Source organism: Mesoplodon mirus (genome assembly GCF_964341445.2).
Source record: "Mesoplodon mirus genome assembly, chromosome: 2".
Lineage (NCBI taxonomy): Eukaryota > Metazoa > Chordata > Mammalia > Artiodactyla > Ziphiidae > Mesoplodon > Mesoplodon mirus.
The window spans coordinates 59,738,641-59,766,239 of NC_138977.1; the positions used below are offsets into that span (position 1 = coordinate 59,738,641).

The following is a 27,599-nucleotide window of genomic DNA, read 5'->3' on the forward strand; positions in this document are numbered from 1 at the left end:
GAGGAGAGAGCCCAGACGAAGCTGCTGGGGACTCGAGCTAGCCAAAAGTCAGAGGTGGCCCTGCCGGTTGTGAGTGGTCCAGAGGACAGAACCCTGGCATCCTGGTTCGGCCCATCACCCAGTGGATGCGTTTCAGTCATCAGCTCTACAACCAGGTCCAAAGGGCGGGCTGTTACTGGATCTCTGCCACAGAACTCACAGAATAGTTAGGGAGACACAGCATCCACGCAGGATAGGTGACCATGCAAAGCGGGTACAGTGAACGCCCAGTGAAGGGGCTAGATGGTCAGTGCTCTCAGTGGGCTGGGACAGATGGTCATTGGGGCTGTGAGTGTCAACTTCTCAAGAGGACTTTGCACCTAGCATCCTGGCTGCCAACCCCAATCCCGCTTTCTGCCATTGTTATTCCCTTTGAGTTCCCTGAGCAAATCTTAGCCCAGCCCCCAGCACAGTTAGGCCAGCCCTGGAGAGCTCTAGCTGTCACCCAGGAAGGCCTCTTCCAGGAGGCAGGGCCGCAGAGCCCCAGCTGGGGTGGAGAGTGATAAGGCCTCCGCAACCCCCAGCCCCACCTCGTCTTCTCAGTTTCCCCACCACAAAGCACTCCGTGAAGAAGGTGATGCATTAGCCCCTCTATCCCAGGCTGCCGCGTGTAGGAGGGAGCTCTAGCCAGGCAGGAGCCAGGGTATCCCCAGGGCCGGTCTTTACGAGAAGTGGCCCCGGGGTTCCTGCACACCTACCCCAGTCCATCACCACAGACCCCCAGGCAGGGCCAGCCTGATCCAACAGCAGCCTATCCAGTGGCTTCTGCAGTGTGTTCTCGGAGAGGGTCGATTCCATTCGCTTAGCTCATCACTGGACGGAAATAAAGGCAGGAGACCTTTATTAAATGTGAACATCAGGACATAGGTTACAGGCCCCAGAATTCCTGATACATCTCTTAACAATGACTTTGTGCCTAAAAGCACAAATTTCCCTCCCACGGCCTCAGACAGTGCCATGATCCATGAGCTTCCTGCCTCAGTCCCACCCTGCCCAGAAGGCCCCAGGGCTCCTCCCAGCCTCCTTGGAGGCAGGCACCATGTTCTTGCTCCCCTATTCCGTTCCATGCACCCCAGCCCACAGACACTGAGCCTGTAGGAACCAGCCACCAGAGCTGGCATCTCCAGAGGCACTACCACCCTGGGGCGGGCACAGAGGGATACCCTAGTGCCCTGCCCCTCCCCACAGCGTCAGGGAGGGTGCCTTTAGGGTTGCTAGGGGCAGGGCGTGTTGTCATGGATGAAGATGGAGCCTGGAGCTCAGAGTAAATTTCACTGAAAACAGGAAACCACGAAGCGATATGTTCGCTAGTAAGGGTCCAGAGAAGAAGAACTCGAGGCCATGCAGGAGGAAGCTGGGGAGGAAGTGTGGTGTCTTTCTGCTGCGGGGCCTCCGCCCTCCTCCACACAGCGTAGCTGGCCCTAGGGTCTGGCAGCCAAATTCTTAGACGTTGTCTCTGCCTTGAGGTCAGAAGCTGAGGTTGGGCCAGGCCAGCCTCCCCATTGGGCAGGAACATTCTTTCTGCGCTGGGGCATGAGGAGGCTGGTCCGTGGGCTTGTCCTTCAACCCTAGGGGTAGCCTGGCCCTGCCTCGAGCAGGTTTCACCCTGCCCATCCCTGCTCCCTGGGCCCCCACAAGCTGTGAGAATAGCTCCCTCTTTCTGCAGCAGCTGGCACTGAGTCCCCAGCAGCAGATGAAACCGAGGGGTAGATCCCCAGGGACAAAGCAGGAGCCAGGGTTTAGCATTCTGGCCACTGGAGGAGTCAGTGCAGAGTCTCGAGGCCCACGGCCTGTGCCCACCTTCTCCTCAAGGCCCCCAGGCACAGCTAGAGGCCCACGTTGACCTACAGTCTTGGGCCTGAGAAGGGAGCTTTTGGAGGCCACCAAGGGGCTCCCTGGCTTCACCTGCAGGCCTGGGGCTCACTGCTGCTGGAGAGCCTTGAGCTGTTCCCTTCTCCCACCCCAACTCCCGTCCCCAACCAGGCCCGGCGGGCTTCTCCCTGCCTGCTGGGCCCTTACCCTGGCCTGAAGCCCTGGCTCTCAGCACCCAGGCCTGGCTCAGCAGAGCCAGCGTAGGCCGCTGGCAGATGAATGCCCAGTTGAAATGACACCCTCCACAGTGCAGTGCCCGGGGCTTCTGTCCAGCTCAAACTTTCTCCTCCCCTTCTCGGGCCCCACCACCCGTTTTCACCCCACAGTGTACAGAGACCCCTCCCCACTCCTCTCCATGCTCTAAAACTCTTTAATCGAAATTCCACAAAGGACTCCCCTCATATATGTGTATAAAAACAAACTTGGGTCATGTCCTGAAGCGGGAGGTGGGGCAGAGGGTCCAGAGCAGAGCGGGCATAAGACTTTCTAGGGACACGCCCGCTCCTGCCACCCGACAGGATCACGCTGCAGTGAAGGCTCAGCACAGATTGACTGGGTGGGGGTGGGGGGGGAGAGGGCTCCCTGGGCCTCAGGCACCTCGGAAGCAGGGTAGGGATTTAAACCCAGCTCTTACGATCCACCCACAGGTTTTGCACTGTTGCCCAAGTAGTTTTGAATAGCACCCCAAGAGCATCACAGTTTGAGCAGTACATTCTGTGGTCACCATCTCTCTCGACCGCAGGGGGCAGGCGGTGGAGCCCTCTCCTCTCACCTTCCCAGCAGGCCCCTGGCTCTCCCCTCCACTCCCATCTGTGGTGGGTGGTGCAACCTCTGGCCTGGTTCCCATTGCCCAAGATGCCAGCTGGCTCACAGTGGCCACCGTGCCGCAGCATATACTTCCCGTTTTGGGGCTTCTGGCCAATGAATTCTGGGGACCAGAGTGCAGGCAGTGGGAGCCCCAGATTTGTGTAACGTGCTGATGGCTCTTCAGAGTTGGCTGCTAGAAGGCAGCTGGGGAAGGCTCCCATGGCCCAGGGTCATGCAGGCCCAGCCCCAGAGCCTCATGATTACAGAGAGGTTTGACAGATGAGCAGTCTAAGGCGAGATGGAGGAGCTGGGTCCACCACGGTGGGGAGGAGTCTCTCCACATCTTGTCCTATGCCTCGTGCCTAGAGAGTGGCACTGGGAAGTCTGCCCAGTGCCCATCTCTGCTGTCAGGTCCCAAGGCTTATGTCCCAGGGAGAGAGGCTGCCACACAGCTGGCAGTTCTGGGGCTTCTAAGATGGAGGTCATTTGGCATCAGTAGCTGGTGAATTTCAGGTCTCTGGGGTGGGATCCCAGCACCCCACCATCCTTGAGACAGGGGCTGAGCGATCCAACACCTCCCTTCTGCCATGTAGCATCCAGAGAGGCTGAGGGTCTGGCCATCAGGGGTATTTCAAAGAGTCTGAGCTTAGAGCAGGAGAAAAGAAACCAGGGCCAAGGCCAAGGGACCACTCAGAGGGCCAGCCCTAGCTCAAATGCACCTGCCCCAGGCCCGGCCACAACTGCCCACGGCCCCCAGCTGGTCTAGATGGCCTCAGAGTTTGGAGAGTCAGGGACAGGGTCTGCAAAGGAAAAGAGAAGCAGAGTGAAGTGGGGGTTCCTCTGTCCTTCATCCCCCCAACCCCACACCCTGAGGCTGTGAGGATTCCCCAGGGAGGGCGGGGAGTGAGGCTGATGCCCTGCACGCCATGGAGAGGTCATGACCTTGCAGGCCATAGAGCTGTGAGGGCAGAGAAGCACTTACCTAGGGAGGGGAAGAAGACATCCCCGGGGCCTGGTGGAGACAGAGGAGTGTTGGGCTCAGAGAGCAGATGCCGCCCAGACTCAGAAGGCTGCCTCCGGGCCACATAGGTCAGGGGTTGCCTGGGCTTGGTCTCTGGCATCCCATGGGAAGGTGGAGGGATCTCAAAGCCGGGGTTTTCAATTCCTTGAGTGTTGTTGCTAGAGAATCAGAATTGAAGGTCATCCGTGCTGCCTGGGGCTAGGCCTCTGCCCTCCCGCCTGCCTTCCTTCTCTGCTCCCTTCCCCTCACCTGCCTTCCCACCCCAGGCCTCAGCAGCCTCTCCTAGCAGCAAGGGAGGATCCAGGGCCAGAGGGAAAAGGCCATGGGCTGCCCTCCCCACCTGCCCTGAGCTAAGGGCATCTGACCTCAGCTCCACCCTGTGGTCTGACCATCTGCCCCGGGCCCAGGAAGGAAGCCCAGGGTCAGAGGCACCTCAGGAATCTGGGGACAAGTCTCTCTTTGGTCAGTAGAGTTAATGGCATTAGCACTGAATGTCCCCACAGCTTGGGCTGAAGGGTGGCGTTCTTCCTGCTTGGGAGTGGGACAACCTCTGAGGACCCCTCCAACTCTGAGATTCTAGCAGGATCACTAGCAGGACTTCCTGTGACCCGTCTTGAATATCATCCCTTTCAGACATCAGGGAGGAGCTCTGAATTGGGTGTTGCATGTACCGGGGCCAAATTTCTAAATGTGGCTCATTCCCAAGCACGCCCTCCGTGCCAGGCTCCATGCCAGCTTCCTGCCCAGAGTGCACCAACACACATTCCCTGTCCACTCTATCCCCAACCTGCCACCTTCCGTCTGAGCCCGGTCAGCCTCTGCCCTTGTAGCCTGACAGCCTTCTCCTTGGGGTGCCCTGCAGGGAGGGGCCACAACTCCAGGTGTGCTGGCCTCCTTTGCATGTTTCAGTGTCTGCCTGGGCTCAGCTGCTTCCTCCCCTCCCCCACCCTGGCCTGGCTGACCACGGAGGCCCGAAGGTGGGTGTGTAGTTCATCCAAGCATCCTGGAGCTCAGACTGCTGGGTGAGGGGTGGCAGGGAAAACAGCCAATCGGCACAGATGTGTAGGCCTCGGTGGCAGATGGCAAATGCTCTTCTAACCAGCTGTGCCAGGCAGCTAAACAGGGGCCCTACTGCCCAGAAATATTTCCTTCCTGACAGCTGGCCCAGAGCACAGGGAGGACCAGGGAGGCCACACCTGTGTTCTCAGCCCTGTCGTGGTATAAGCAGTGACCGGAGAGGAGAGGGGAAGAGATCCTGGTGAAGTTGGGAGAATCAGTCTGTCCTGGCTAAAAGATCCCCCTCCCCCTTAACTGCTGCAGAAGCAGTTTGGGTGTAGATACTGCCCTTCAGAGATAACAGCCCAGGGAAGAGAGACAGCCTGCCAGACTCTTAATCGGGGTGGCACAGCTGCTGGAAGTATTCTCAGGAAGGTCTCCATGGGCCTTACCTGTCCATCCGCACCAGCTCCTGGGCACCTAGGGACAAACAGAGAAGCTAGTCACAAAGGGAAGGCTTCCCCAGATAGCATCCCTGCCCTCACTGGCAGATGCCCCTCGGGGAACGGGAGCAGTCCTGGATAGGGCCGTGCTCAGCCCTGGATCCCACTTCGGTTCACTCAGGAAGCCCGTCTGGCAGGCAGTGCTCTGCGTGTCTACCCAGCAGGTGAGGCCTCAGTGAGCGGCCCGTTTTGACCGGTGATCAATGAAATTTGGGCTGCATTTTACAAGTGTCTGGCACAACATTTGTTGCCAGGAAACCAAAGGCAGCCAATGATTTCTCCCATGTCTTAACTTGGTGATGTTAGACATTCATGATCAACCAAAGGCCTGGCTCCTGAACTTGCTGTTTCCTATTTGGACGTTTGTCACGTTCTGGTCGACAGCCATGAGTTACTGGGCAGGAGTGATGCAAGGTCAGTTCCTAATTAGAGTTCCTGGTCCTCTCTGTCCCATCCTCTGCATTGCCTAATAGGGTGGCTTTCAAGGTAACATCTCTTAGAGAAAACTTAGGGGGCCTGAGACCCTATCACTTCTCAGCCATGCTACTGCTTTCTACTCTGCAGCCAACCACCCTGCCCCACTGTGCGGGTTCCCCACCCCCCAAACTGGCCACCAACCAGATGTAGTGACCCCAACTTCCCTCTTTCTTGCAGCTCCCCATGTACTCCCACAGATCTTTCTCGTTTTTTACGAGCTTTGCTGCTGATTACGATGGGGAAACAAGCGGTAGGGGAGGGGCACAACAACAGAACACCCACGGGAAGTTGCACACAAGTTCCTGAAATCTCTGAGGTATCAGAATCATGGCTCCTTGTTTACCAAGTGACTGCGTGGGGCTTCGTGCAGGTTTCTGCGTTCCCTCAGCTTATCCTCTCCTCTGCCCTGGGGACACCGAGGCTCTAATACTAGAGAGGTTGCCACACCCATTGGCCTCCGCAGCACACGCCTTCCTCAGTGCCCCCAACCCTTTCTCTTTCTTTTTTCCTGAGTTTGGCTCGTTCCCAAGCATACTTTCTGTTCCAGGCTCTGTGCCAGGCTCCGTGCCATCATCCTGCCCAAAGTGCACCACACACGCTCCCGTGCACTCTGTCTCCGACCTGCCTCCCCGCTGCCCCACTCCGGGCCACTCGGCCTCTGCCCTGTGGCCACACTCCTGGCATGTCCCAGGTGACTTCTGTCGCCATAATTCCAACAGCTGCTTCTAGAGTCTAGATCAAGAAGAATGACCTGAATCTCCACTCCCTCTCCATTTCGTACCTGGTTTCTCTAGCATCGTCCCCTCTGGCGTCTCTTGTGACTGTCTCTAAGCCTTCGACCATGCAAGTCATTTTTTTTTTCTTTTTGGAGAGGACAGAGGACTGGCCTCAAAAATACTTTTTTTTTTTTTTTTTTTTGCGGTACGCGGGCCTCTCACTGTTGTGGCCTCTCCCGTTGCGGAGCACAGGCTCCGGACGCGCAGGCTCAGCGGCCATGGCTCACGGGCCCAGCCGCTCCGCGGCATGTGGGATCTTCCCGGACTGGGGCACGAACCCGTGTCCCCTGCATCGGCAGGCGGACTCTCAACCACTGCGCCACCAGGGAAGCCCTCAAAAATACTTTTCTTAGGAGATAAATGATTGATACCTTCCTGTTACGGCATATATTAAATCTGGGGAAAGGTGCTATGAAGTGGCTGCCCATCACAGACATGGGGCTCGTTTAGAGTTTCAGAAGCCGTGCTCAACACTGGTCATGGCACAGCCCTCACCGGCCCAGCGCACCCCCTCGAGCCTCCCTTCAGTGCAGTTCTTCAGCACCCAGCTCATCTGTCCCGTCCTCTGCGAAGCCCTCCGTCTGCAAGTGTCCCAGTGCGTGGAATAAGAGATACTGGGGGCTGACCCCGGCTCCCCGTGTCCTCAGGACACCCCACAGTGCTCTGGCCTGGGGATGTCCCCTCTCTGGGTTTCCTTCCTCCAGCCCGGGACAGGGGCAGAGCCTTGGCCAACCCCTTGGGGCCCTGTAAGGAAGGCTGTGAGGCACCAGAACAGGGTCAGCAGTGCACCTCCTCCACCCAATGCTGTCCTCTGCCAGGAATTTGTTTCCCAGTTCCCGTTCCCTGATGGAGACAGCCCTGTGGTCTGGAGTAAGGGGGACAGAAAGCACCTCTTTTGCTGGGAGCCAAGCCTAGCTGAGCGTGGCCCCCTCCTCGTCCCCTTGTGGAAGTGCTCCACAGACGAGCAGGAGCTGAGGGCAGCTCTGCAATGATTTCTCTCCCTGGTTGATCCCCTGGGTTCCTCTTTCTGCTCCAACCCCTTTACCCTCCCCCACCCCAGCCCCAACCCCAGGGTATTTGTGTAGATAGACTGTGGTGGATTTCGTGAGAGGAATAAGGGTGTCCTGAGAGGAAGGGAGAGGTGGCCACAGCCTCTGAGTGACCCAGGGACAGAGGGGTGTCAAGTTGTTACAGTCCAGCCGAAGGCAATCAGCCTTCCTGCAGAGGACAAGAGGGGAAGAGGCGGGGGAGGCGAAGCGAGGGCCCGCACCCTCCTGCTCTTGGAAGACTGAGACTGGACGAGGCTCATGGGTGGAGTCAAAGGAAGGGCAAGGGGCACTGTCACCCGACGGGTGAAAAGGTAGTTGTGGTCACAATTTGAAACCTGGCTCCACCACGTACTCGCTGTGTGGTTCCTTAAGGGAGTTACTGAACGGCTCTGTGTCTCAGTTTGCTCAGCTGTAAAATGGGGCCAATGGTAGGACCAAGCTCTTAGAGGGGTTATGAGGAATATGTGAGAGAATGTATATAGCAAGCTTGGCATGGTACCTGACACAGCAATCCTACTGGTTAGGGGTCGTCTGCTATGACGCGCATGCTGATGAGCGTTTTTCATTATGTGATGGGACTATATTCCCTGAAAAGCGTGAGGTGAAAAGCTCTGAGTCTGAGTCTTAGCTCTTCCACTTACTAAGTTATATAACATTTGGTTAGTTATTTAACCCTGCTGATCTTAGGTTTCTCACCTGTAAAAGGAAAGAGTTGAATCAAGTTATCTCTAAGATCCCTCCCAGTTCTGATAATCCAAAGGTCATTTTGTCCCAACAATTGCTACCAAGACAAGCCTACCCATACATTAAAGCAGGGCCCCAAACACTCTCCAGGTGGTAGCACTTTTATGAACCGATTTCAGCTACTCCGTATGATTATTCATTCATTCAACAGTTATTAACTGAGCGCCAAGGGGCTAATGGATCCCCTCCTCTCTCCACCATTGAGCCCAGCTCCTTGCAAGCACCGTAGCAGCTTCTGTCTCTTGAAGAGCAGAAATGTGCCCGCCTTTAGCCTTTGCTAATCCCCGTGGCTGAGAGGGGGGCTGGGGCAGGTCACTCACACACCCTCCTAGCCCAAGCGGGCAGGGATACTCACGGCGGTTGGAGGCCACCTGCCTTTGCTTGTAGACCAGGAGCAGGATGAGGGGGAGGCAGAGGATGCCCACGATGCAGGCGCTCGTAGCCAGGGCAGCAGCTGTGATGCCTGAAAGGACAGAGGCAGCCAAGGTGAGGCCCCGTTCCCACTGCACCTCCGGAGGGGAAACTCAGGCCCAGAGAGGGAAGGCCTGGCAACAGGGGGACCCACCTTTACCCACGCCCCACAGCCAGACCCTCACTGACTTGCAGAGGCACTGAAGGTCTGGGGACCCCAGGGGGGCCAGAGCACCAGAAATCCGGCCAGGCGCTTACAGCTGAGGCTGCTCAAGTGGGGAAAGAGAAGGGTCCTCATCCCAGCCCCCTGGGAACAGCTCGACCACCCTGGGTGACAGGTTGTTCCCTGAAAAGGGAGAGCAGGCCCTTCACAGACCTCATGCCACAGAGTTCAAGGTCAGAAGGAGCCCGACAGATGAAAAACTTTTGGAAATAGTGGTGATAATTGCACAACATTGAGAGCATAATTAATGTCACTGAATCACACACTTAAAAATGGTTAAAATGGGGCTTCCCTGGTGGCGCAGTGGTTGAGAACCTGCCTGCCGATGCAGGGGACGCGGGTTCGTGCCCCGGTCCAGGAGGATCCCACATGCCGCGGAGCAGCTTGGCCCGTGAGCCATGGCCACTGAGCCTGAGCGTCTGGAGGCTGTGCTCCGCAACGGGAGAGGCCACAACAGTGAGAGGCCCGTGTACCACAAAAAAAAAAAAAAAAAAAAAAAAAAAGATGGCAAATTTTATGTATGTTTTATCTCAATGAAAAATAAATGAATAAAAAGCCCTATTTATCCCCGGAGAGACTCCTTGGCTCCAGCATGGGGCCTCTAAACTGATCTCACATGTATAATTCATGGGGAAAAATCTTGGGGCAGGAACTAGGGAAATGTGAATCCTTGTCCAATATTTAAATTTTTTAAAACTTTTGAAATTACACACACAAAAAATTATAAGTTAAAAAAAATTCATAAGTTTCTTCCTCCCCCTCTACCCAGGCCCCCTCCAAAGACATAATCACTGTCAGCAGTTTTTTTGTGTATAGTCTAGATATATTCCCCGCATATATGGGATCACAGGACAATTGCTTTTCCCACTTAGCACAGCTTAGACACCTCTCTGTATTGGCACAGAGATCTACCTCATTCTGCCTAGGGCTTTATCACGTGGCTCACACAAAATTTATTGAAACAGTCCCCTACTGGTGTGTATGTAGGTTTCTTCCATTTTCAACATAACTAGTAAAGTAGCAATGAACTTCTTGTGTAGGCATCTTTGCTCACTTGGGCAAGTACATCCGTACATAAAACCCTAGTAGTGAAAGTGCTGAGCCAAAGAGTAAGTGTATTTTCTTTTAGGCTATTGCTAAATTGTCCTCTAAAAAAAACTTGTACTGCTTCAAGATCCCATCAACAGCATGGGAGGTTTGATTTATTTCAGTCCATCTGCTGACTCCAGGAGTTTGGCTGGGAACAGACGTGGCCTCAGAACCACAACTAGTATAGATGCATTTCCTTCCCGATTTTAGCCCTTCCCTCTGACAGAAAAACCATGGGCTGGGATACCTTGTCACAGCGTCAGCTTGGCTCCAGCGAGCTTTGGGGAGGTGAACGGACTCAATGTTGCCTTTGCACTACTTATTTGGGAAGAAAGGCTGTTTTTATCTCATTGTATTGCTGAACAACCTGACGGTGTAAACAAGCTTTCAGGGGATTTGTTCAGACCTCAGAAGAGAACAAGCTGTTTTCAGGCGATCTAGAAGTACCCGCTGGTACAGGAACAGTTGCTGTGCTATTACAAAGCAAGTTCGACTCCACATTAAAGCAGGTTCCCCGCAGATCTTAGCGAGGCTGCACTTTGAGAGTATTGAAAGTTAAATGTTCTATAATTCAGACATTTGAGTATCTCTGAACCCCATCACAGGACCTTATTGTGGGCACTGAGAAACCGGCTGCACAGCGCTCTTTTCTGGTCTTCAAAGCAGGTCTCCTCCAGACTGGTACTAGGCAGCATTTGGTGTAGTCCATCAGTGACCACTGAGTCCAGCTCCCTGTTGGCTGTGGGTGGCTTGGCCCAGCCTCTACCTGACTCCTGTCCCCAAGCAAAGACTCCCTCTCTTCGGCCCCTCTAGGGGATCAGGACTTGGTTTCCTTACAGCATGGCCTGGGAGTTGAGGCTAGGGCCAGGGGGCAGGGTTTGGGGAGAGTTCTGTGGGCCAGTTGCCCTCCGACACCATGGGCTCCTCTGCAGAGCACAGCCTCGCCACAGCTCCCCAGCCCTCCTGCTACGTGTGGCCAGTACCTGGGGGTGAGGTTGGGGGCTCCTGCTCTGTAGCCATCCAGAGCCAGACTCATGCTTAGAAGGTGATCAGGCACCGGCGGAGGCACCTGCCTAGCCAGCAGCAAGCAGTGTGCCAGGGCCTTACACAGCGGGGTGGGATGGGAGGGGCCCAGCCTGCTCAGCGAGTCTTTGTCCAGGGCCTGCCAGTAGTACCCCGAGGGTGTTCATGGAGGAGGGGATGGGGCTGGATGAAAGCAAACCATACCTCCTGCTGTGTTGGGGGGTAGGGAGGTTGCTTCTCAGGGAGATGGGCTGCCCAACCCCCTTCCCCAGGTTCAGTGAAAAACCACAGCCCCCCAGCAACTCGGGGCTCCTGGGCTCCTTGGGTACCACCTTCCTCAGCCCCACTCCTCTCTTATCACCTCCCCTGCCACCTCAAGCTGCTGTGAGCGTTCAGAGGATTTCATAGACCAACTACTCTCCTCCTCCCCAGAGAGAATGCTAGGAGACTGGGGCTGCAGCCAGAGAAGGGAAACTCAAAGAGCTTCTTGGCTGGAAGCATCATTAACTGATCAGGTACCAAGGCTGGCTGGGGGGCACCTGTCTTACAGCAGGGACTGGGATCTTTCCAAAGGCAAGTGGCAGTGGAGGGCAGTACCCAGCGGTCAGCCCTGGGGCCTACTAAGCACATGGGTCACGAGGCAAATGTTTCGAACTGTTAGAAAACAGGATATGTGTCCACTGTCTGCTGCCATCTACTTGCCATCCTGCCTTGGCACAGGGGAATGGATGAGCTGACTTGGGAAGCCAGGCCTAGAATTCCACATTAGAAGTAATAGTAGCCAACACATACACAGCACTTACTCCGTGCCAGGCGTGGTTCTTAGCGCTTTCTTTACACAGAGTACCTCATTTTAGCCTCATAACAACCTGGAATGTATGATTATAACTGTCATCTCCATTTTACAGATGAGAAAACTAAGGCACAGGGAGGTTAAGCAACTTGGCTGATTTCAGGATCTGTGCTCTTACCCACTTTACCACACTGCCTTTCACTAGAATGGACTCAGGTCGCAACTATGGCCGACACAGTACTTAATTTTTTTTTAATTAGTTGCCAACATTTTAAAATTCAGAGAGTTCATGTAAAATCTGGACTTCTGACTTTGCTTGAAAAGTCAGTGGCTCTGGCAACCCTGGGCCCCCTTCCTGGCATGTGGCAGTTGGAACTGCAAGTACAGACTGGCAGCTGGGGGCTCACCACAGACTGTACCCCTCCCTTCTGTCCTACCCACCAGCTCCCTGGCCCTGCGGGCATTTAGTTTTTGAGCCCTGACTCAGCACCTTAGATAACACAGGGGGCCTCCCTGTTAGTTGGAAAGGGACACGCTTGCTCACATTGCTCAGAGGACACACGATGCCTGGAGAACGGAAGCACTGCCCAAAGCCCACACACCCCACCCAAAAGCATAGCCGGGTTTCTCTTCATCTGAGACCACTTCCGCCTTAGTGCCAAAACTCCACCACAGCTGTAGTCTGCAGACCTCCAGAACCAAGGGCCTGGAAGGGGATCAAAAGGGGACTCCAGAGATCATTGACGCTATCCCCCTGCCCTTGACGCCGAGACAGAAGCAAACATGTCCCTTTGGTCTTTAAGTAGCCAATTCCCTGTAGACAGTAGTTCAGGGAAGCAGGGACCAGAGTGAGGCTGCACATCCCGCGAACTGGAGAGGAGGAAAATGTCAAAACCTGAGAGCAGAGGTGCCCAGCCAAGGAAGCCTGACCCTTAACAGTCAAGTTCAAGGTTCTGCCTCACCCTTGGGCTCTCATCAGCCAGACTCCTGGGATTTCCCAGGTGACTCCTGTTCCCTTAATTCCAGCAGCTGCTTCTCTAGAGTCTAGATCAAGAAAAACAACCCAGATCTGCACCCCCTCTCCATTTCACACCTGGTTTCTCTAGCACCATCCCCTCTGGCATCTCTTGTCTCTGTCTCCAAGACTTAACTCATAAAGCTAATTTTCAGAAAACGAGTGTTGACAGAGGGGAAGGCCCCAGTGCCCAGGCAGGGTTTGCACACTGAGAATCAGGCACTCTGGCTTCTCCTCTTGGCTCTGGGAGACTGGGAACGAGTCCCTTCACCCGTCTGAACCCCGGTTTCTCCATCTGTGAAATGGCGGCTGTGGCGGAGGTATTTTTGCGGGAGCAGAAGTGGGACTAGGGGGTTGCTCAGAGTGGAAGGGGCGATGGGGAAGTAAACACTCAGGGACCCCGCCACGTGAGGCTCACCCTGTCCTGTGCACAGCACGCATGTGCGCACACAGTCATGAAGCTGCTGCATGGGAAGGGAGGGGCTGCTCGGGGTGGGGGGGCCCCCTTTCCACCCTCCCCAGGGAGCTGCCAGTGGAGGCAGTGAGGAAGGCAGCAGCTTGGTGCTGAGGCCACACACGAGCTCTGCGGTGTGCAGGAAGAGGGGCTTGTTCTTAATTCCATGTGGGTCTAACTCAGACCCAACTGTGCGTTCTAATTTTGTTCCTGGCTGGTCCATTTGTTGCTTCAAAAAAAATAAGTAGTTCAAATAGAAAGTCACCACAGCCTTTGAGTGGGGGCTTGGCCGGGGCTGTAGCTGAACTGTTCCCATTCCTGGCTTCAGTTTTGGTGTATGTCCTCCTGGAGGGCAGGGAGGAGGCCTCACTTTTGTGTCTCCAGGGCCTAGGCCGGGGCTGGTCCACACTGGATGCCTGATAAATACTAACAGAGAGAAGGCTGAGGAAGCCAAAACCCCTCCTCTCAGAAGAGGGGCGTGTCCCTAAGATGTCCCCCCTTTGCCTGCTGTCTCCAAGCTGCTGGACATTCTCGCCTGGCCTTCTAGTGCCCGGGCACCTCTTTTTTTTTTTTTTTTAATTTATTTAATTTATTTATTTTTGGCTGCATTGGGTCTTCGTTGCTGCGCGCGGGCCTTCTCTAGTTGTGGTGAGCGGGGGCTACTCTTCGTTGCGGTGTGTGGGCTGATTGCGGTGGCTTCTCTTGTTGCGGAGCATGGGCCCTAGGCATGCAAGCTTCAGTAGTTGTGGCTCGCGGGCTCTAGAGCGCAGGCTCAGTAGTTGTGGCACACAGGCTTAGTTGCTCCGCGGCACGTGGGATCTTCCTGGACCAGGGATCAAACCCATGTCCCCTGCATTGGCAGGCGGATTCTCAACCACTGCGCCACCAGGGAAGCCCCGGGCACCTGTTGAAGCAGTGCCCCCATCCCCTGTAGGGCACCTCTGGGCAAATACTAGGGGGCTGACTGACACCCACCACACTGTGTGTCCAGTCTCCTACCCCGACGTGGGAAGAAGGTGATGTGAGCACAGTCCTAGCTGCACTTCCCTTGTCAGCTGTGTGAATTGAGGCAGTTATGTCACCTCTCTGGGCCTCCATTTCCATGTATGTAAAGTGAAGTTGGTGATGCCTATTTCACAGGGTTCTTATAAGAAGCCACTGAGATACCAGTACTTGGAAGGACTTAGCACAGTCCTGGCACATAGTAGGAGCTCAAGAAAAGGTAGTTCTGTTCCCCTTCCTGAGCCTCTCCTTCCTCCCTCCCCACACAGAACAAGGAGATTTTAAGTAGTTGAGTCCAAGCCAGGAGGACCCCCACCACAGTGATCCAACCTTTGCCTGTGGCAGAGGGCTAGTGGATAGGAGCCGTGCCCACTAAAAACAAGCTCGGCAGCCTGTGGCACCCAGTACCTGTCGTGAGGGCACTCGGCCAAAGGTCACTGCCGGGGCACAGCCCCACTCAGAGAGTCAGGAGCTGGGACTCCAGGAGCCGCCTTCCTCAGGCTTTGGGCCTTGGAAGGGGCATGGGCTTCTGGGGGCTGCAGCCCCGTGGCTCAGGTGAAGGAGGAAACAAAAGGGAGAGGCAGCAACAAAGGAGGAGGAATGGGGGCTCCGTGGGCTCGGTGTGATGAGGTCAGAGGTCAGAATGAGGTCTGGGTCCAGGATGAGGACAGAGGAGAACAGAGAACCCAGAAGAGCCAAGACGGTGGTTCCTTACTTTCACTCTCCTTGGAGGAGGGTGGGTACACAGTGCACTTGGATGGTGCTTCTTCGCCTGTGGGAACAGAGAGAAGGGTCATTAGGTGGGCGTCAGACCCAGGAGGCCAAGAAGACTTGTCCAGGCTGGCATGCCCCCCCTCCTTTCACAGGTACTCAGGCTAGTGTCCCCTTGGCAACATTGGCCCAGCTGCACGCACACACGCACGCACACACACGCACACACACGCACACACGGAGGCATATTTTCACTGCACAGCCAGGCATGCCCTGCCCATTGTCATGACACGTGACACCCTCAGGGGCATGTCGATACCTGCCCACACCCACACCTCTATCTAGTCTACCGCCCCTTGCTGTCCTCCTCTCTGCTCCCCCTCCCCGACAAGCACAGGCACCATCCCCAGCGGGACGCCCCCACCCCAGCTGTCCCACAGAGGCAGCCCTCACCTCTCTGCACCTGCAGCTCCATGGCTCCGTAGAGCCGCTGCTCCGAGTGGCGGTGCCTGATCTCCACCACCAGGCAGCAGTAGAGGCCGCCGTCCAGCAGGGTCAGGTTGCGCATGGTGATGGTGAAGTTGCCGTGGTGGTCAGAGGCTGACTCCAGCCCATGGCGCTGGGCCAGATCCTGGCTGGAGTTGGCCTGGTGGCCGCTGTGGTGCAGGTGAAGGTCCTGGAACGTGAGGTTGCGGATGGGCCAGCGCTCCGAGCAGGCCTGCACCTCACCCCGTGAGCTGCGGTACCAGGTCTTGTAGAAGGTCACGTCGTGCCCTTTGGCCAGGGGGCCCAAGAGTCTGCAGGTGAGAGTGACGTTCTGTCCCTCGGGACACACATACAGGGAATACGGCGTGGCGACCTTGAATGCTGCCACCAGACCTGCTCAGAGAGACGAGAGCCTGTCACCCGCCTGAGCCGGCGCCACTCCCAGTGCCCCCAGAGTAGGGAAGAACCTTGGTCTGGGGCTTCAAAGATGCGGGTTCCCCAGCCACAAGCTCTGGGCAAGTCAGCTGACCTCCCCAAGCCTCAGCTTCTTCTTTAGTTCATGAACCCGGCTCCGTCCCAGGCTGTGTGGGAGGAGCCACAGGAGCTTCTCCAGGTGTAGCTGGATGAGGCACAGGAGAGACTCCAGGCAGGCAGCAGACTGGGCCCGGCCGGCGTGTGTCCCTCTCCCAGGTGGCACATGTGCTTCAGCCCCAGCTCCCATCCCCCTACTGCAGGCACCATGGCTCTGCCCACACCTGGCCCCTGGCACTTCCAGCTTCCATGCCCAGTGCTGTCGGGTGGGAATCAGGGTGAGGAGAGGAAGGCTGTTTGGGAAAAGCAGCGCTTTGCCCTTGACTGCCCCTCTGGGGGCCAGCGGCTCCTGGGGCTGGCCTTGCCTTCACGTCTCCTCATCCGTGAGCACTAACAGAGCATCTACCTGCGTGAGGCCTGTGCCAGGTGCTACATCTCATCTGGATGCTACAGCTCACCTGGATGTGGCCTCTCCAGGGGCTTATGGCCTAGCTGGGTAGACAAGTCCTGCCTCTTGACGAAATAACCCCGTAGGCTAACGGGCAAACCCGTACCAGCCTTCAGGGCACTTGGAGAAAAGAGGACGTGACCTTCCTGGGGATGGTCAGGAGACTTCTTAAAGGAAGGAGGGTCTTTGGGGTAGATGGACAGAGAGGATTCCAGCAAGTGGAAGGTGGTAGGGAAGCAGGAAAACCCAAGGTGTCTAAGGGTCAAGGACAGGCAATGCAGAAAAGGTCATCTCATCCAGGCACCTGCCTGCCACCCAGTCTTCTTAGAAATATTTTCTAGTTCATTTTGTTTTCAATAAGCAAATGAAGCCATGCCCAGGTCCTCTTTATCCTACCCCAGCCTCCCAGCATTTAACCAGGTTCACCCCCCAAAGCACTGTCCGTTAAAAACAGAAAATTCTGTCTAGCTATGAGCCTCAGTTTCCTCCTGTGTGCAATGAGGAAAATATTAGCTACAAGAGCCTTGTGAGGGAACAGAATGAGGAAAAGAGGAGAACGCGAGATGCGAGCTCTCGTGCCCCCTGCAGACATAGGAGGGATAGCTATAGTTATTACACATTAGTGATACTTTGATTTCAATTGGCTAAAATCAGGGGCTGTTGTGGGCAGACAGGGAAGGAGGACCCTGTAAATATGTACAGGATCAAAATGGATATGTCCTTTCCATGGCCGTTGCCTGAACCCAAGATAACAACACGACTTCTTCCTCCAGATGCCCCTTCCCTATTTTACAGCCCATCCCCCTCTCCCCTCACCTGGCAGAGCTGAAAGCCTGGCCCAGTCAGGAGAAAGGCAGCCTGGTGTAGCTTTGGAATTAGCCCACCCTGCATTGGAGTCCAACCGCTGAGAGTTACATAGACCCTGAGCCTCAGACTCCTCACTATAAAACATAGAAGTGAAACAGCTACCTGCCAGAGTTGAGGCAGAATTACAGATAATTTACATGAAATGCGCTGAAGGTTGGTGCTTGATATCTGGGAAAGATAGGTCTCTAACTCATTTCTGCAATTCAAGAGACGTTAGGACATTAAGAGTGAAAACCGTTCTGCACGATAGAATGGAGAAGCCAGATTCAGATTCTCTCCCACTAAGGTGTGAATGAGTGGTAACAGCTGTGGTCCAATCTTGGCGCGCCTGCATATTTAAAGCACAGTGTGAGGAGGCAGCAAAGCCACGGCCCCAAAAAATATGTCTGCAAGCGTGGAGTTTTAAGCCCCAGAAGGTAAAAAGGACAGACACACACCAGAGCATCCCACTCACAGCACCCACATGTGAGAGAGAGCCATGTCTGGGAGCCCCAGATTTTTGGAAAGTCATTGCCAAGGTAAGCAGGGATTTCCGAACGTCTTTAGCGAGATGCTGATCTCCCTTTCCAGCAGAAATATAGAAGACCAGAAAAGGAAAGTTGTTTGCCTGACATTCCAGAGGGTATAAGCTCAGAACCTAGAGCATGGGGGCTTCAGGTAAAGCAGGATCTAGTTAGAACTAGAAGAAGGAATAGCATGGGCATGTCTAACAACCCAGTAAGGTAGCTGTTCTTTTTATTCCTGTTTCACCAATAAGGAAACAGAGGCACAGAGATGTTAAGTAACTCAACAAAGTTCACATAGCAAATAAGTACTAGAGTCAAAATTAAACTCAGACACTTAGACTCTGTACTGAAAGAAAAAATTGTAGAAACTGGCAGCCCGCCGGCCATACTCAGCCTTCAAACATATGTTATTTGACCCTCAAAGTATTTTACTCTGGTTTTTTTTTTTTTTTTGAGATCGCCAAAATTTAAAGACCGGGAATTTGATATGAAAATTCCGACTGTAGCTTCTCTTTGAGAGTCAGTAAATCAACACTAAAGCAGCTCTCCTATGAGGCAGCCGTCCGCTGGATCTGAGCAGCAGCCTCCTTTTTAGGTGGGACACTGGTGTTCTAGCTGCGGCGGTCCCTCCTACTTACTCCCTAACTTCCCACCTGGCCTGCCTCATTCCCTCACCCTAAGTGCCCCGTGGGCATCTGAGTTTCTGATCCACGCTTGTGGCTCCTTGGTGTAACCAGGGAGGGATTCTACTCCCCAAGCCCACTGTTCTACAGTTGAAACCCTCGGGCTCAGAGAGGAAATGATCCACCCAGGGTCCCCAGTGGAAGCCTGACTGCCAAATTTTGGCTGTGCCAGTAAATGGAAGTGGGGAGTAGCTACAGAAAAGACCCTCTAAGGGAGCATAAAAACCCACCCAGAGAATGGACCCTGGATTATTTCTGCCCTGTACTCCCCCCTTTCCCCAGCAGGCCACAGGGCAGCTCCCAGCAGCATCTCTCCCAGCTGGTAACTGGTTTCCCCTTTTCCCAACATTATCTTCAGCCCCAGAACTATCTCCAAGGGTGAGAGCCGAATCCAGATCCAGCAGCATTTGCAGGAGCACACACACCTTGGGGGCCACGGGGAAGCTGACTCAGTAGAGGCCAGGGCCGCAGGTCTGGGGTGGGCAGAGGCAGACGCAAGAAGTGGAGCACAGAGCTGAGCAGGGCAGGGAATGCTGAGTGAACAGAGGTGTGGACGGGTTGGGGCCAAGATGTGGCAAGCCTGAGGCTAGCTTGTGGGCGGGGTAGGTGTGGGCAGGACGGGAGCAAGCAGTAGGGCCTTCAGTGGGGCACCAGCCCAGGGCCTCCAGCAGGACGTCAGGCCCAGAGCCCCCTGGGTCCAAGCAGTGGTGTTAATGACTGCAGAACTGCCCAGGAAATGGTGGAGAGGGGATTTTCAGCCCGAGGAGCGATTTTGTTGAAGACCCACAGTGGGGGACACAGAGAACTCGGGTTCAGAGACAGAGTTGGGGAGGGGGCATTGCTCAATCCCTTACACCCCACACGCCCCAGAAGGACCTCTTCCCCTTTTAGAAAAAGGAGAAGCTACCCTGGGCTTTAGGTTTGGGCGTGGGTGAGAGTATTCAGTTTGAGCAAAAGGGCCAGATAGGAGTGGGCCAGGCATCTACAGGTTTTGTCCTGGGGGTAGAGAAAACATCTTGTTTGTGGTGTCTGAGACTGCGGCCAGGACAAGGCCCACGGGCAACCTGTCCTTAGGAGGACTCTCAAGGGCACGGGCGTTAGGGAAAACAGCGCATGTGCCCCATGCCTTCCGTGACTGCGTGTGCGCATGTGTGTTATCAGGGGCTATAAATAGCCCAGCTGGAATCATAATTATTGGCGGGAGGATGTTGCTTATTGCCAGGGGCAGATCCTTCTGGACACCTGGGGCATTGTCGGAGACTGGGGAGGAAGGCTCCCGGCTCCAGGGTGGCCGAGAGCGTGTAGGACAGGAAAAGGCCCCCAGCCCTGGGCTGAGCCTGTGCCCATGTGGGAACCATCCATCATTGTGCTGTTCTTGGGTCCCTGCACCACCACCCCCAGCCCCCACCTGCTGCCGGGTAAGATGGCAGAAACACCTGGAGGAAGAATGCTGTGATCCTGGGAAATGTGAGGTCTCAGAATTAAAACTCTGGCCTGGGCAGGCGGTCCCTAGGGCCCCAATCCCCACTTAGCCATGCCCTTACTTTGTGCCTTTGGGCAGGTCCCATCCTTCTCTGGGCCTCCCTTTCTTCCTCCTATCTGGAGAGACTCCCCACATTCCTAGGCCCCTTCTAGCTCTGAAACCCTGTGGCAGGTGAGAAGGGCTGTCTTAGGGCAGAGGAAGGAGGCAAGAATGGGCTACAAAGGTGATGACGGGCATTTATGAGCCCCTCTTACATGTTAGGACTTGCTGAGCACTTTATACTCGTTTAAGTCTCACAACGCCCCTGATGTAGGTCTCATTATCCCCATTTTAAAGAAGAGGAAATCAAATCAGAAGTCAAACGATTTGCCCAAGGCCACACAGCCCTACGTGGCTGAACTGAGACCCACACCTTGGACAAGCCAGTACAGGCAGCAAGAGCCCTCCACCCCTCCTGCGGGTGGGGCTGACACCTCATCCTTCAGCTACTTAGAGAGTAAACTGACCTCCGGTTGACATCTGTGCTCTCCACGCAGCCAGCCTTGCTCTGCCTGAGACCCAAACCGAAAACATCATTCTTTCATTCCACAAATATTTACTAAGGTCCCAACATGAGCCAGGCCCAAGGCAGAGAGGCCATGGGAGTGCAGAGTTCCCTAAGGGACTTCTGCTCAGAATTTAGCCCTGCTTCTGCCACTTTCTAGCAGTGGGACCCTCAGCCACAGAGGGCCTCAGCCTCTTGTAAAAGCTCCAGTGTAGGGGAAAGGAGTTCTTGTTTAGCTTCATCTCAGGATGCTAGTTTTTTGTGACCTCTTTCCCCCCATAAGCTTTCACCTCATGAAACCCTGTGGGTGTGCATGGGATGGGTGTGTGTGGGTGTAGACAGGCCTGTGTATTTACCCTGACCCGGCATGAGCTTAGTCCACAGTCGCCAAGGCAACGCCCCAGCCTTTGGAGGTGGGTCCCTGACTTGATTAGTCAGGCCTAGGAGGCCCCAGCCAAAGAGCTGAACTCTGTCCAGCTGCTAGGGGTTGTAAACAAACAGTTACTGATGGCCTGCTATTGCTGGCCCTGTGCTAGATGCAGAAGGCCAGGTCCTCGCCCTCAGAGGGGGCCCCAGACAGACATGGACCTCGTCTCCAGCTCCCTGCCAGACCCTGTCCTCCAGGACAGTCCATGGAGGGTATAAGGAAAGGCTAGGCTCTGTCTTTATCAAGATGGAGAGCACAGAGGGCAAGAGGCAAGGACCAATCAGGACTGGTCCTGATTCCAGTGCTAAGCTCCAGGAAGTACCTCCAGGACAAAGGGCCGAGGGCCCAAAGCCGGCAGGTCCACCCATGGGGCTCCGCGGCCAGTGAGGACAAAGGGCATCTCAGATGTGTTTATTGATACCTGCTCCTGCAGGAAGTGTCCATTCACATAGGACCAGGGAGTCTGGGAAGGGGAAGCCAGGCTCTATCGGAGGAAGCGGCACTTCCAGCACATTGGGAAAGCATCAGTGCATCTGGGGCTGGAGGCTGTTGGCCAGCACACCTCCCCAGGGAGGGCCTGGGCGGTTGGCCAGAGCCACACTAGTGGATGCGTCTCTGGATGACTCGTTCCTCAGCTCTCCCAGGCCCTCCCTGAGGACAACTGTATGTAGCCCAGACTACCAGCTCCAGCCAGCTACCCTCAAGATCCTGTGCTGTGAAGACTTCCTAAGGTTCAGATTCAAATCTCTTTGTGCCCTACCCTCAGTGTAGGAGGCTTGGTGGTAATGATATAGTTAGCAGGCTCTTAACTCTGTGCCAGGCATCATTCTAATCACTTTTATATGGAGTCACTTACTGAATCCTCCCTCCCTATAAGGTAGGTACTATTATCGTCTCCACTTTACAGATGAGGAAACTGAAGCACAGAGAGGTTGAGTAACTTGTACAGAGTCTCATGAATAGCAAGTGGTGGTGCCAGGATTTGAACCCAGGTCGTCTCGCTCCAGGGGTCTGGGGTGTAGAAGTAGCCAGGGATTGACCAGAGGCTCCACCTCCTTCCTGAAGATGGACAGGCTGCCCTGGCCAGTGAGTCTGCAGGCTCCCTCTCCCACTCTCTCCGTAGTTGTTGGGACAGCCCGTTGGCCCCAGCACGGGGAGAGGACCCAGCTAGAGCCACCGTATTTATTTGGGAAACACAACGGGGGCTGGGAGAATTGGGGCCTGGAAGAAGCCCAGAAAGGCCTGCTGACCCTGGCCTGGCCTCTTAGGATGAGCACTGCCATCTCTCCCTTCTTCCAGGAGAGCTGAACTGTCCCCTGCCCCCAGCTGCCACTCCTCACAGTGGTGAGTTTTCTTTTTCAATGGAGAGGAGCTGACGGCACCTACAACATAGGTGGTTTTACTTTCAGTTTTATGGTATTAATGACACTGAATCGCATAGAGAGAAGGTTATTCCCTTTTCGATTCTCCTTCAGTCCTGATTACATCAAAGCGAAAGTCCCAGTTTGATGCCAGTGTGTCTTCAAAACATCTCTATTATATGCTAAGCTCTTCTTTTTTTTTTTTTTTTTTTTTTTTTTCCCTGCAAGGTACAGCAGGCTTGGAGCCTTCCCCAGGCTATAGTTTCTAACTAGAATTTACCTTATTTGGTTTTCCTATTATGTACTTTTATGATTTTGTTCTATTTATGGCAAGTGACACAGGCTTTCCATTTATGGCGGTGATACAAAGTTTCCTTTTAAAATCTATTTACTTAAGTCAAAGAATGAGTAGAGTTAAAGAGGGCACATATAATGATGGGCAGACACTGGAGAAATCCCCAAAGTGGTGAACAAATGGACTGAAGGTCAGGAAACACCATCATGGAATTACCCTTCCGAAGTGAGTGGTCAGCGTTGCCGAGACCCTGTTACCCAGCCTGCCCAGGGCTCAGATAAAGGCGGAGTGTGTGTTTGTGGTCCCACAGTAAGTGAACAGCAGACACAGGGCTTGACCCCCGGTCCCCATGGGAAGTAAGATCCTATGTAGAAAGGTTAACGGACTAAGCTGGCTCGGTCACGAGCAGAGCAACTTCATTACTGAGTTACTGATGGACACAATGGTGGCCATTGTCTTTCTCTCTGGGGATGGGCAGCCAAAGTAAACAGGCTGAATGTTAAGCTCAGTTGCAAGAAAGACCCCAGTAAGACAAGGAAACCCTGAGCCCGGCTTGCCTTGAAGTGGCAAAGTCCCATCTCTGGGGAACTTTAAGAGGAGAATCTACAGGCACCTCCATGGGCATTACAGACTGTTAAGTGTGTAGAGGTGCCACAGAGGGCTGGGCCCAGCACTTCAGACCTCCAGGATTCTAGAGAGTCCTGTCCCAGTGAAACCGGTCAATGCCTTCCCATGCTCTGGGCGCTCTACCAGACCCTGCAGGAAGCAAGGAGCTAAGGTGGTAAACCAATGGCATGTGGCCTCCAAAAGCCAAGAGGCAGAATACTACTACACAGCCAGAGTTCACCAGGTGCCAGGCACTATGTTACACCAGGCTCTGTGTTACGTGTGCGCCGAGTATTCACAGCAGCCCTCTGAGGGAGGTGTTGTCATCATCCCTGCGGGAGAGAGGATAGCACTTGTTCATGGGTGCTCGTAACTTGTACAAAGTGACAGAGCAGCAAAGGACCATCTTGGGATTTGAACGGAGCTCAGATTGACTCCCCAAGCCAGACTGTTAAGTGACAGGGTTGAACGGGAAGCCCTGGCATGCAGGGCACACAACTCCAGGTCCCTTCCATTCTCACACAGGGTGGCATCGGGAAGGCCTTGGGCATGCCCGCGCTGCTGCTAAGGGGATCCAAGGGTCCATCAGAAGCTTCACCGCAGCTCCCTGGTGCCCCCTCCCCTGGTGAGGCCAGACTGCTCCTGGGTGAATGGTTGGCTTAAAACCTGGCACCTTAAGCTCAGTCTTTGGGGCTTGGTCAGTGCTGGTGAGGGGTCACTGCCAGTATACCTGATGGGCACCAAGGACCCCTTTCTTCCTCTCTTCTTTCCCTCTGTCTGCTTGGGCCTAAGATCCCATATGTGTGTGCATATAGGGAGGTGGCCTTCCAGCGGTGTACCTCCCACCTGGGCCACCCTCTCCTACGGAGGTCAGGCCCCAGCAGGGAACCTTTGCCCTACTTGGGGGAAAGAGAGAGCAACCAGCCCAACTCAGCAAGGGGCTCCCCAGTATTGCTGCGTATGCCTGGCATTGGGTAGAGGCTCCCTTATGCCCATGGGCTGGCCTCAAGCCTGCTTCTCTCCACCTCAGGGCCTCTGGGCAGCAGACTGTGGATTTCCTAAGAGCCGATCATTGCTGCGTCAGAGGCTTGCACCATTGGGTTACTCAACAAGGCCCTGCAACCCTGCTTACCATACAGGGGAAGATGCGCTCTCACCTCCCCAGCCCCAGTGCGCCTCCATGGGCTAGTCCCAGAGTTTGGGACTCTTGGGTCAGCCTGTGAGGACGTGGCAGGGACAATAACTTCCACAGATCCTGGGAAGGCCAATAGGGGGAGAAGAGGCTCTGCCACCCTTGGGGTCTGCTGGGTCCTGGCTCCCTAGGTGCTTCCCTCCACCCATTTCAACCTGGGTCAGGCCCAGTAAAGGGGTATCTGCAACTTTTCCTAGGGTCCTGTGCGCCATTATCACCACCACCATTCTCCACGGTGCTGGCCCAGCCCCAAGAGCTAGAGAACAAACAGGTCTGCACTAGCCACCTCCATCTCACCTTCCCAAAGCATCAAGGCTTTGACAGTGAGCAATCCTGCCTAGGGCCACCCAGCACCTCAGCAGGCCGGTGAGCATGTCTTTCCAACTCAGACACCCTCCGGACCATGCCTGCAACCAGGCCTCCCTATCTCTTATCCCCCCTTCTGGCACACTGTACTGGGTAGCAGCATGAATATTCATTAGCACACCCATATTACAGTTAGGAACACGGAGTCCCAGAGTAGTTCAGAACTAAGAGAATTCTCCTGACTCCTTTCAGTGGAAAGCTGCTTCAAACCCTAATTATCTCCTTGAGCTGGGCCCAGGAAGAGATGGAGTGCCAAGCTGTTTAAGTAGCCAAGACCTTTGGGGGTGAAGCCTCCTAGCTGTAGAGACAATATGGAGTGAGGGGCTCTGAGCCTCTCTGCTACTGGCTCTGTGCAAGCTGGCTCTCTATGCCCTAGTTCTCTGGGACTCAGTTTCCCAAACTGGGGCTGCTGAACAGAGAGCAGCTCAGCCAGAGGAGGACAGGGTAGGGGTAAGAAAATTGAAGGGCCTCTTGGGGTCACTTGGAAAGGATGGGGCAAGGCAGGCGGTCTGTAGTGGGTGGGATGCTGGCCGGTCCTGCCTGCCACCATCCACTGCTCCTTTGGGAAGCCCTGTCTGCCATGAGCCATGGCCTTGGTGCCGAGACTGCTCCCCCACCCCCTTTGGCTCTTCCTGGGGAGCATCCAGTTCAGGGCTTAGGCATCTCTGTCTGTGGGGTGTGGGCTCCCTCCTCCTTATAGGAGGCCCAGGCCAGCCTTCCAGCGCTGAGATACCATGCTGCCTGCAGGCTCCCCAGTTTCTGAGGTGTTTTCCAGGTTCTCTCCGAACCCTCCTCTTGCTCTTACCCTGTCTTCCCCTTCCTCCTCTTCTTCTGACTCACCCACTGGGTCCCTTGCCAAGCTCCCCACCTCCCTCCTGCCTCCCTCTGACTCCCTGCATGACTCACACTTTCCCTGAGCCTTCCCAGGGAAAAAGTTTAAAGTTTAGTTCCATAGGCTGCCTGCCGGCCCCCTCTTCCCTCAAGATCCAACTGCTTCAGGCCTGGACAGGCAAGAAGCAGGGGCCAGGCTGTGGGTACCGGGACTTTTGCCCCTGACTCAAGGAACCCCTGTGTCCTGACCAGGATACCACCTAGAGTTGTGACAGTCTGGACTTTGGAAGGGGAAAGTGACACCTCCCTGTGTATGGCTTCTGTGTTTGAGCGGAGGAAACTGAGGCCCGAAAGATGCTATAATTTATCCAAGGACTTAGAAGGGGCTCACCGCCAAGCTGGGAAATGTCCCACATTCTCCCCAGTGCATGTCCTACACCAGTCCCTGAGCTGCAGCTTTGCTAAGATGCTGGGAATCAGCTGACCACTCAACTCTCAGCCATCAGACCCTCAGGATAAGGACCAAAGGGCGCCCATGTCCAGCTGTGGACCAGTGCCTGCACTGACTAGTGCCCACCAAGGCTCAACCAAGAGTGTCACCAGGGTACAGGACACTGACTGAGAGTATACAACTTCGGCGCCTCGTAAGATCCTGGGGCCCTGCGGTGGGGCAGGGAGAAGCCACAGGTGTCAAAAGCCAGTGGCATCCACTAGAACACATTGGGCTGTCTCCACCGTGTTTATCTCTGTTCTGCAGAAGGTACTCGTGCCTGGGCTCTCTGGGTTGGGAAGGGCTGGACAGGCAGCTGCTTGGGCAGCTGTCGGCATACACATGTGCCCACCACCCAGTCAGGGCACTTGGCAGAGAGCCGCCGCCCCTGCCAAGCCGTCCTAGCGGCCTCCCTGCCGCGGGCTGGGGTCACGGCAGGCTGAAGGGGGCTCCCAGGGCGCCCCCATATGACCTGGGACCCCCCCCAACCCTGCCCCGCTGTGCTCTCCCGTTGCTCCTCCCTAGCACCCAGGCTCCGCCGACCTTACCTCGGGAGGCAGCCAGGAAGAAGGCGAGGAGCACAGGCCCCCAGCGCCAGGTGCCAGCCTCCGGGACTCGGGGGACGCCCATGTCGCCGTCGGGCAGAGCTGCGTCTGGCGCAGCCGGGCCGGAGCGGAGCCCGGGGGCGCGCAGGGGGCACTCCTGGTTCGCAGGGAGCGGACGGGACGCGGCCGGCGGGGAAACCTCCGCGCGAGTGAGCGCAGAGCAAGTGAGCGCGGCCGGCAGCCCGAGAGCCGCCCGCTCCCAGGGGCCCACAGCGCCCCCGGGCGGCCAAGACTGGAGCGCTGCCTCTCCAAGGGCCCCCGCGGGAGGGGCTTCCCGCTGACTCGCACCCGGCTGGCCTTGTAGGTGGGGGAGCCAGTCAGTATGCCAAGAGTCAGCGTCACTTGATCGCCCGTTTGAAGCCTTTTCTTCTCTCCCCCATTACTCTTTGCAGAGGATTAGTATTGTTGTAAAGCCTGAGAAGTACATCTGCGTCTAACTTAGCGCGATACATCGTCGTCATCATAGATTGTATCAGCCCTCACCCACCAGCAGAGGCTTGTACCTGACGTCCTCCAGCCCAGCCCAGCCCAGGTCCTGGCACTCCCAGTAGTGGAATGACTGAATGAATGAATGAATAGATGGATAGATGAATGAAATGTAACTTTTGTAAAGAGCTAGGTGAATGAGTTGGGGGAGGCTTGACTGTAGATTCCAGAGCCTGCAACACCCTTGTGCACGTGCACACACACACACAGACATGGCACAGGTGCAGGAGTACCCAGCAGGCTTGGCACACCCCTACACTAGGACACACACGCGTGTGTGTGTGTGTAACATCAGGTAGTGTGTCCCACAGAAAATCAGCAGTACTGCTCTCACCCAGGCCCCAGCCTCTCCTACTCCCCGCACCCTAGATGTCTGCAGGATGCTCT

At 55.3% G+C, this 27,599-nt stretch overlaps 2 protein-coding genes across 4 annotated transcripts in view; one reads left to right on the plus strand and one right to left on the minus strand.

Annotated features, from left to right (window-relative positions):
• Window positions 1-27,599, plus strand: part of LOC309797909 (cadherin-23) — a 72,387-nt gene that overhangs the window by 7,117 nt on the left and 37,671 nt on the right. Inside the window, exon 1 of one of the 3 annotated variants that reach the window (XM_082610992.1) lies at window positions 21,283-21,711. The exons of the other annotated variants lie outside the window; for them this stretch is intronic. The gene's annotated coding sequence lies outside the window, so the exon portion shown is untranslated. Of the gene's footprint in view, window positions 1-21,282; window positions 21,712-27,599 lie in introns of those variants that run through there. 3 annotated transcript variants of the gene reach the window in all.
• On the minus strand, window positions 870-26,914 carry VSIR (V-set immunoregulatory receptor). Its single transcript, XM_082611000.1, has 7 exons — window positions 26,670-26,914; window positions 15,459-15,884; window positions 15,010-15,066; window positions 8,640-8,747; window positions 5,188-5,215; window positions 3,701-3,897; window positions 870-3,518 (listed from the first exon to the last, which is right to left on the minus strand). Exons 1-7 carry the CDS (start codon window positions 26,749-26,751, stop codon window positions 3,481-3,483), a joined length of 936 nt encoding a protein of 311 aa, XP_082467126.1. The 5' UTR covers window positions 26,752-26,914; the 3' UTR covers window positions 870-3,480.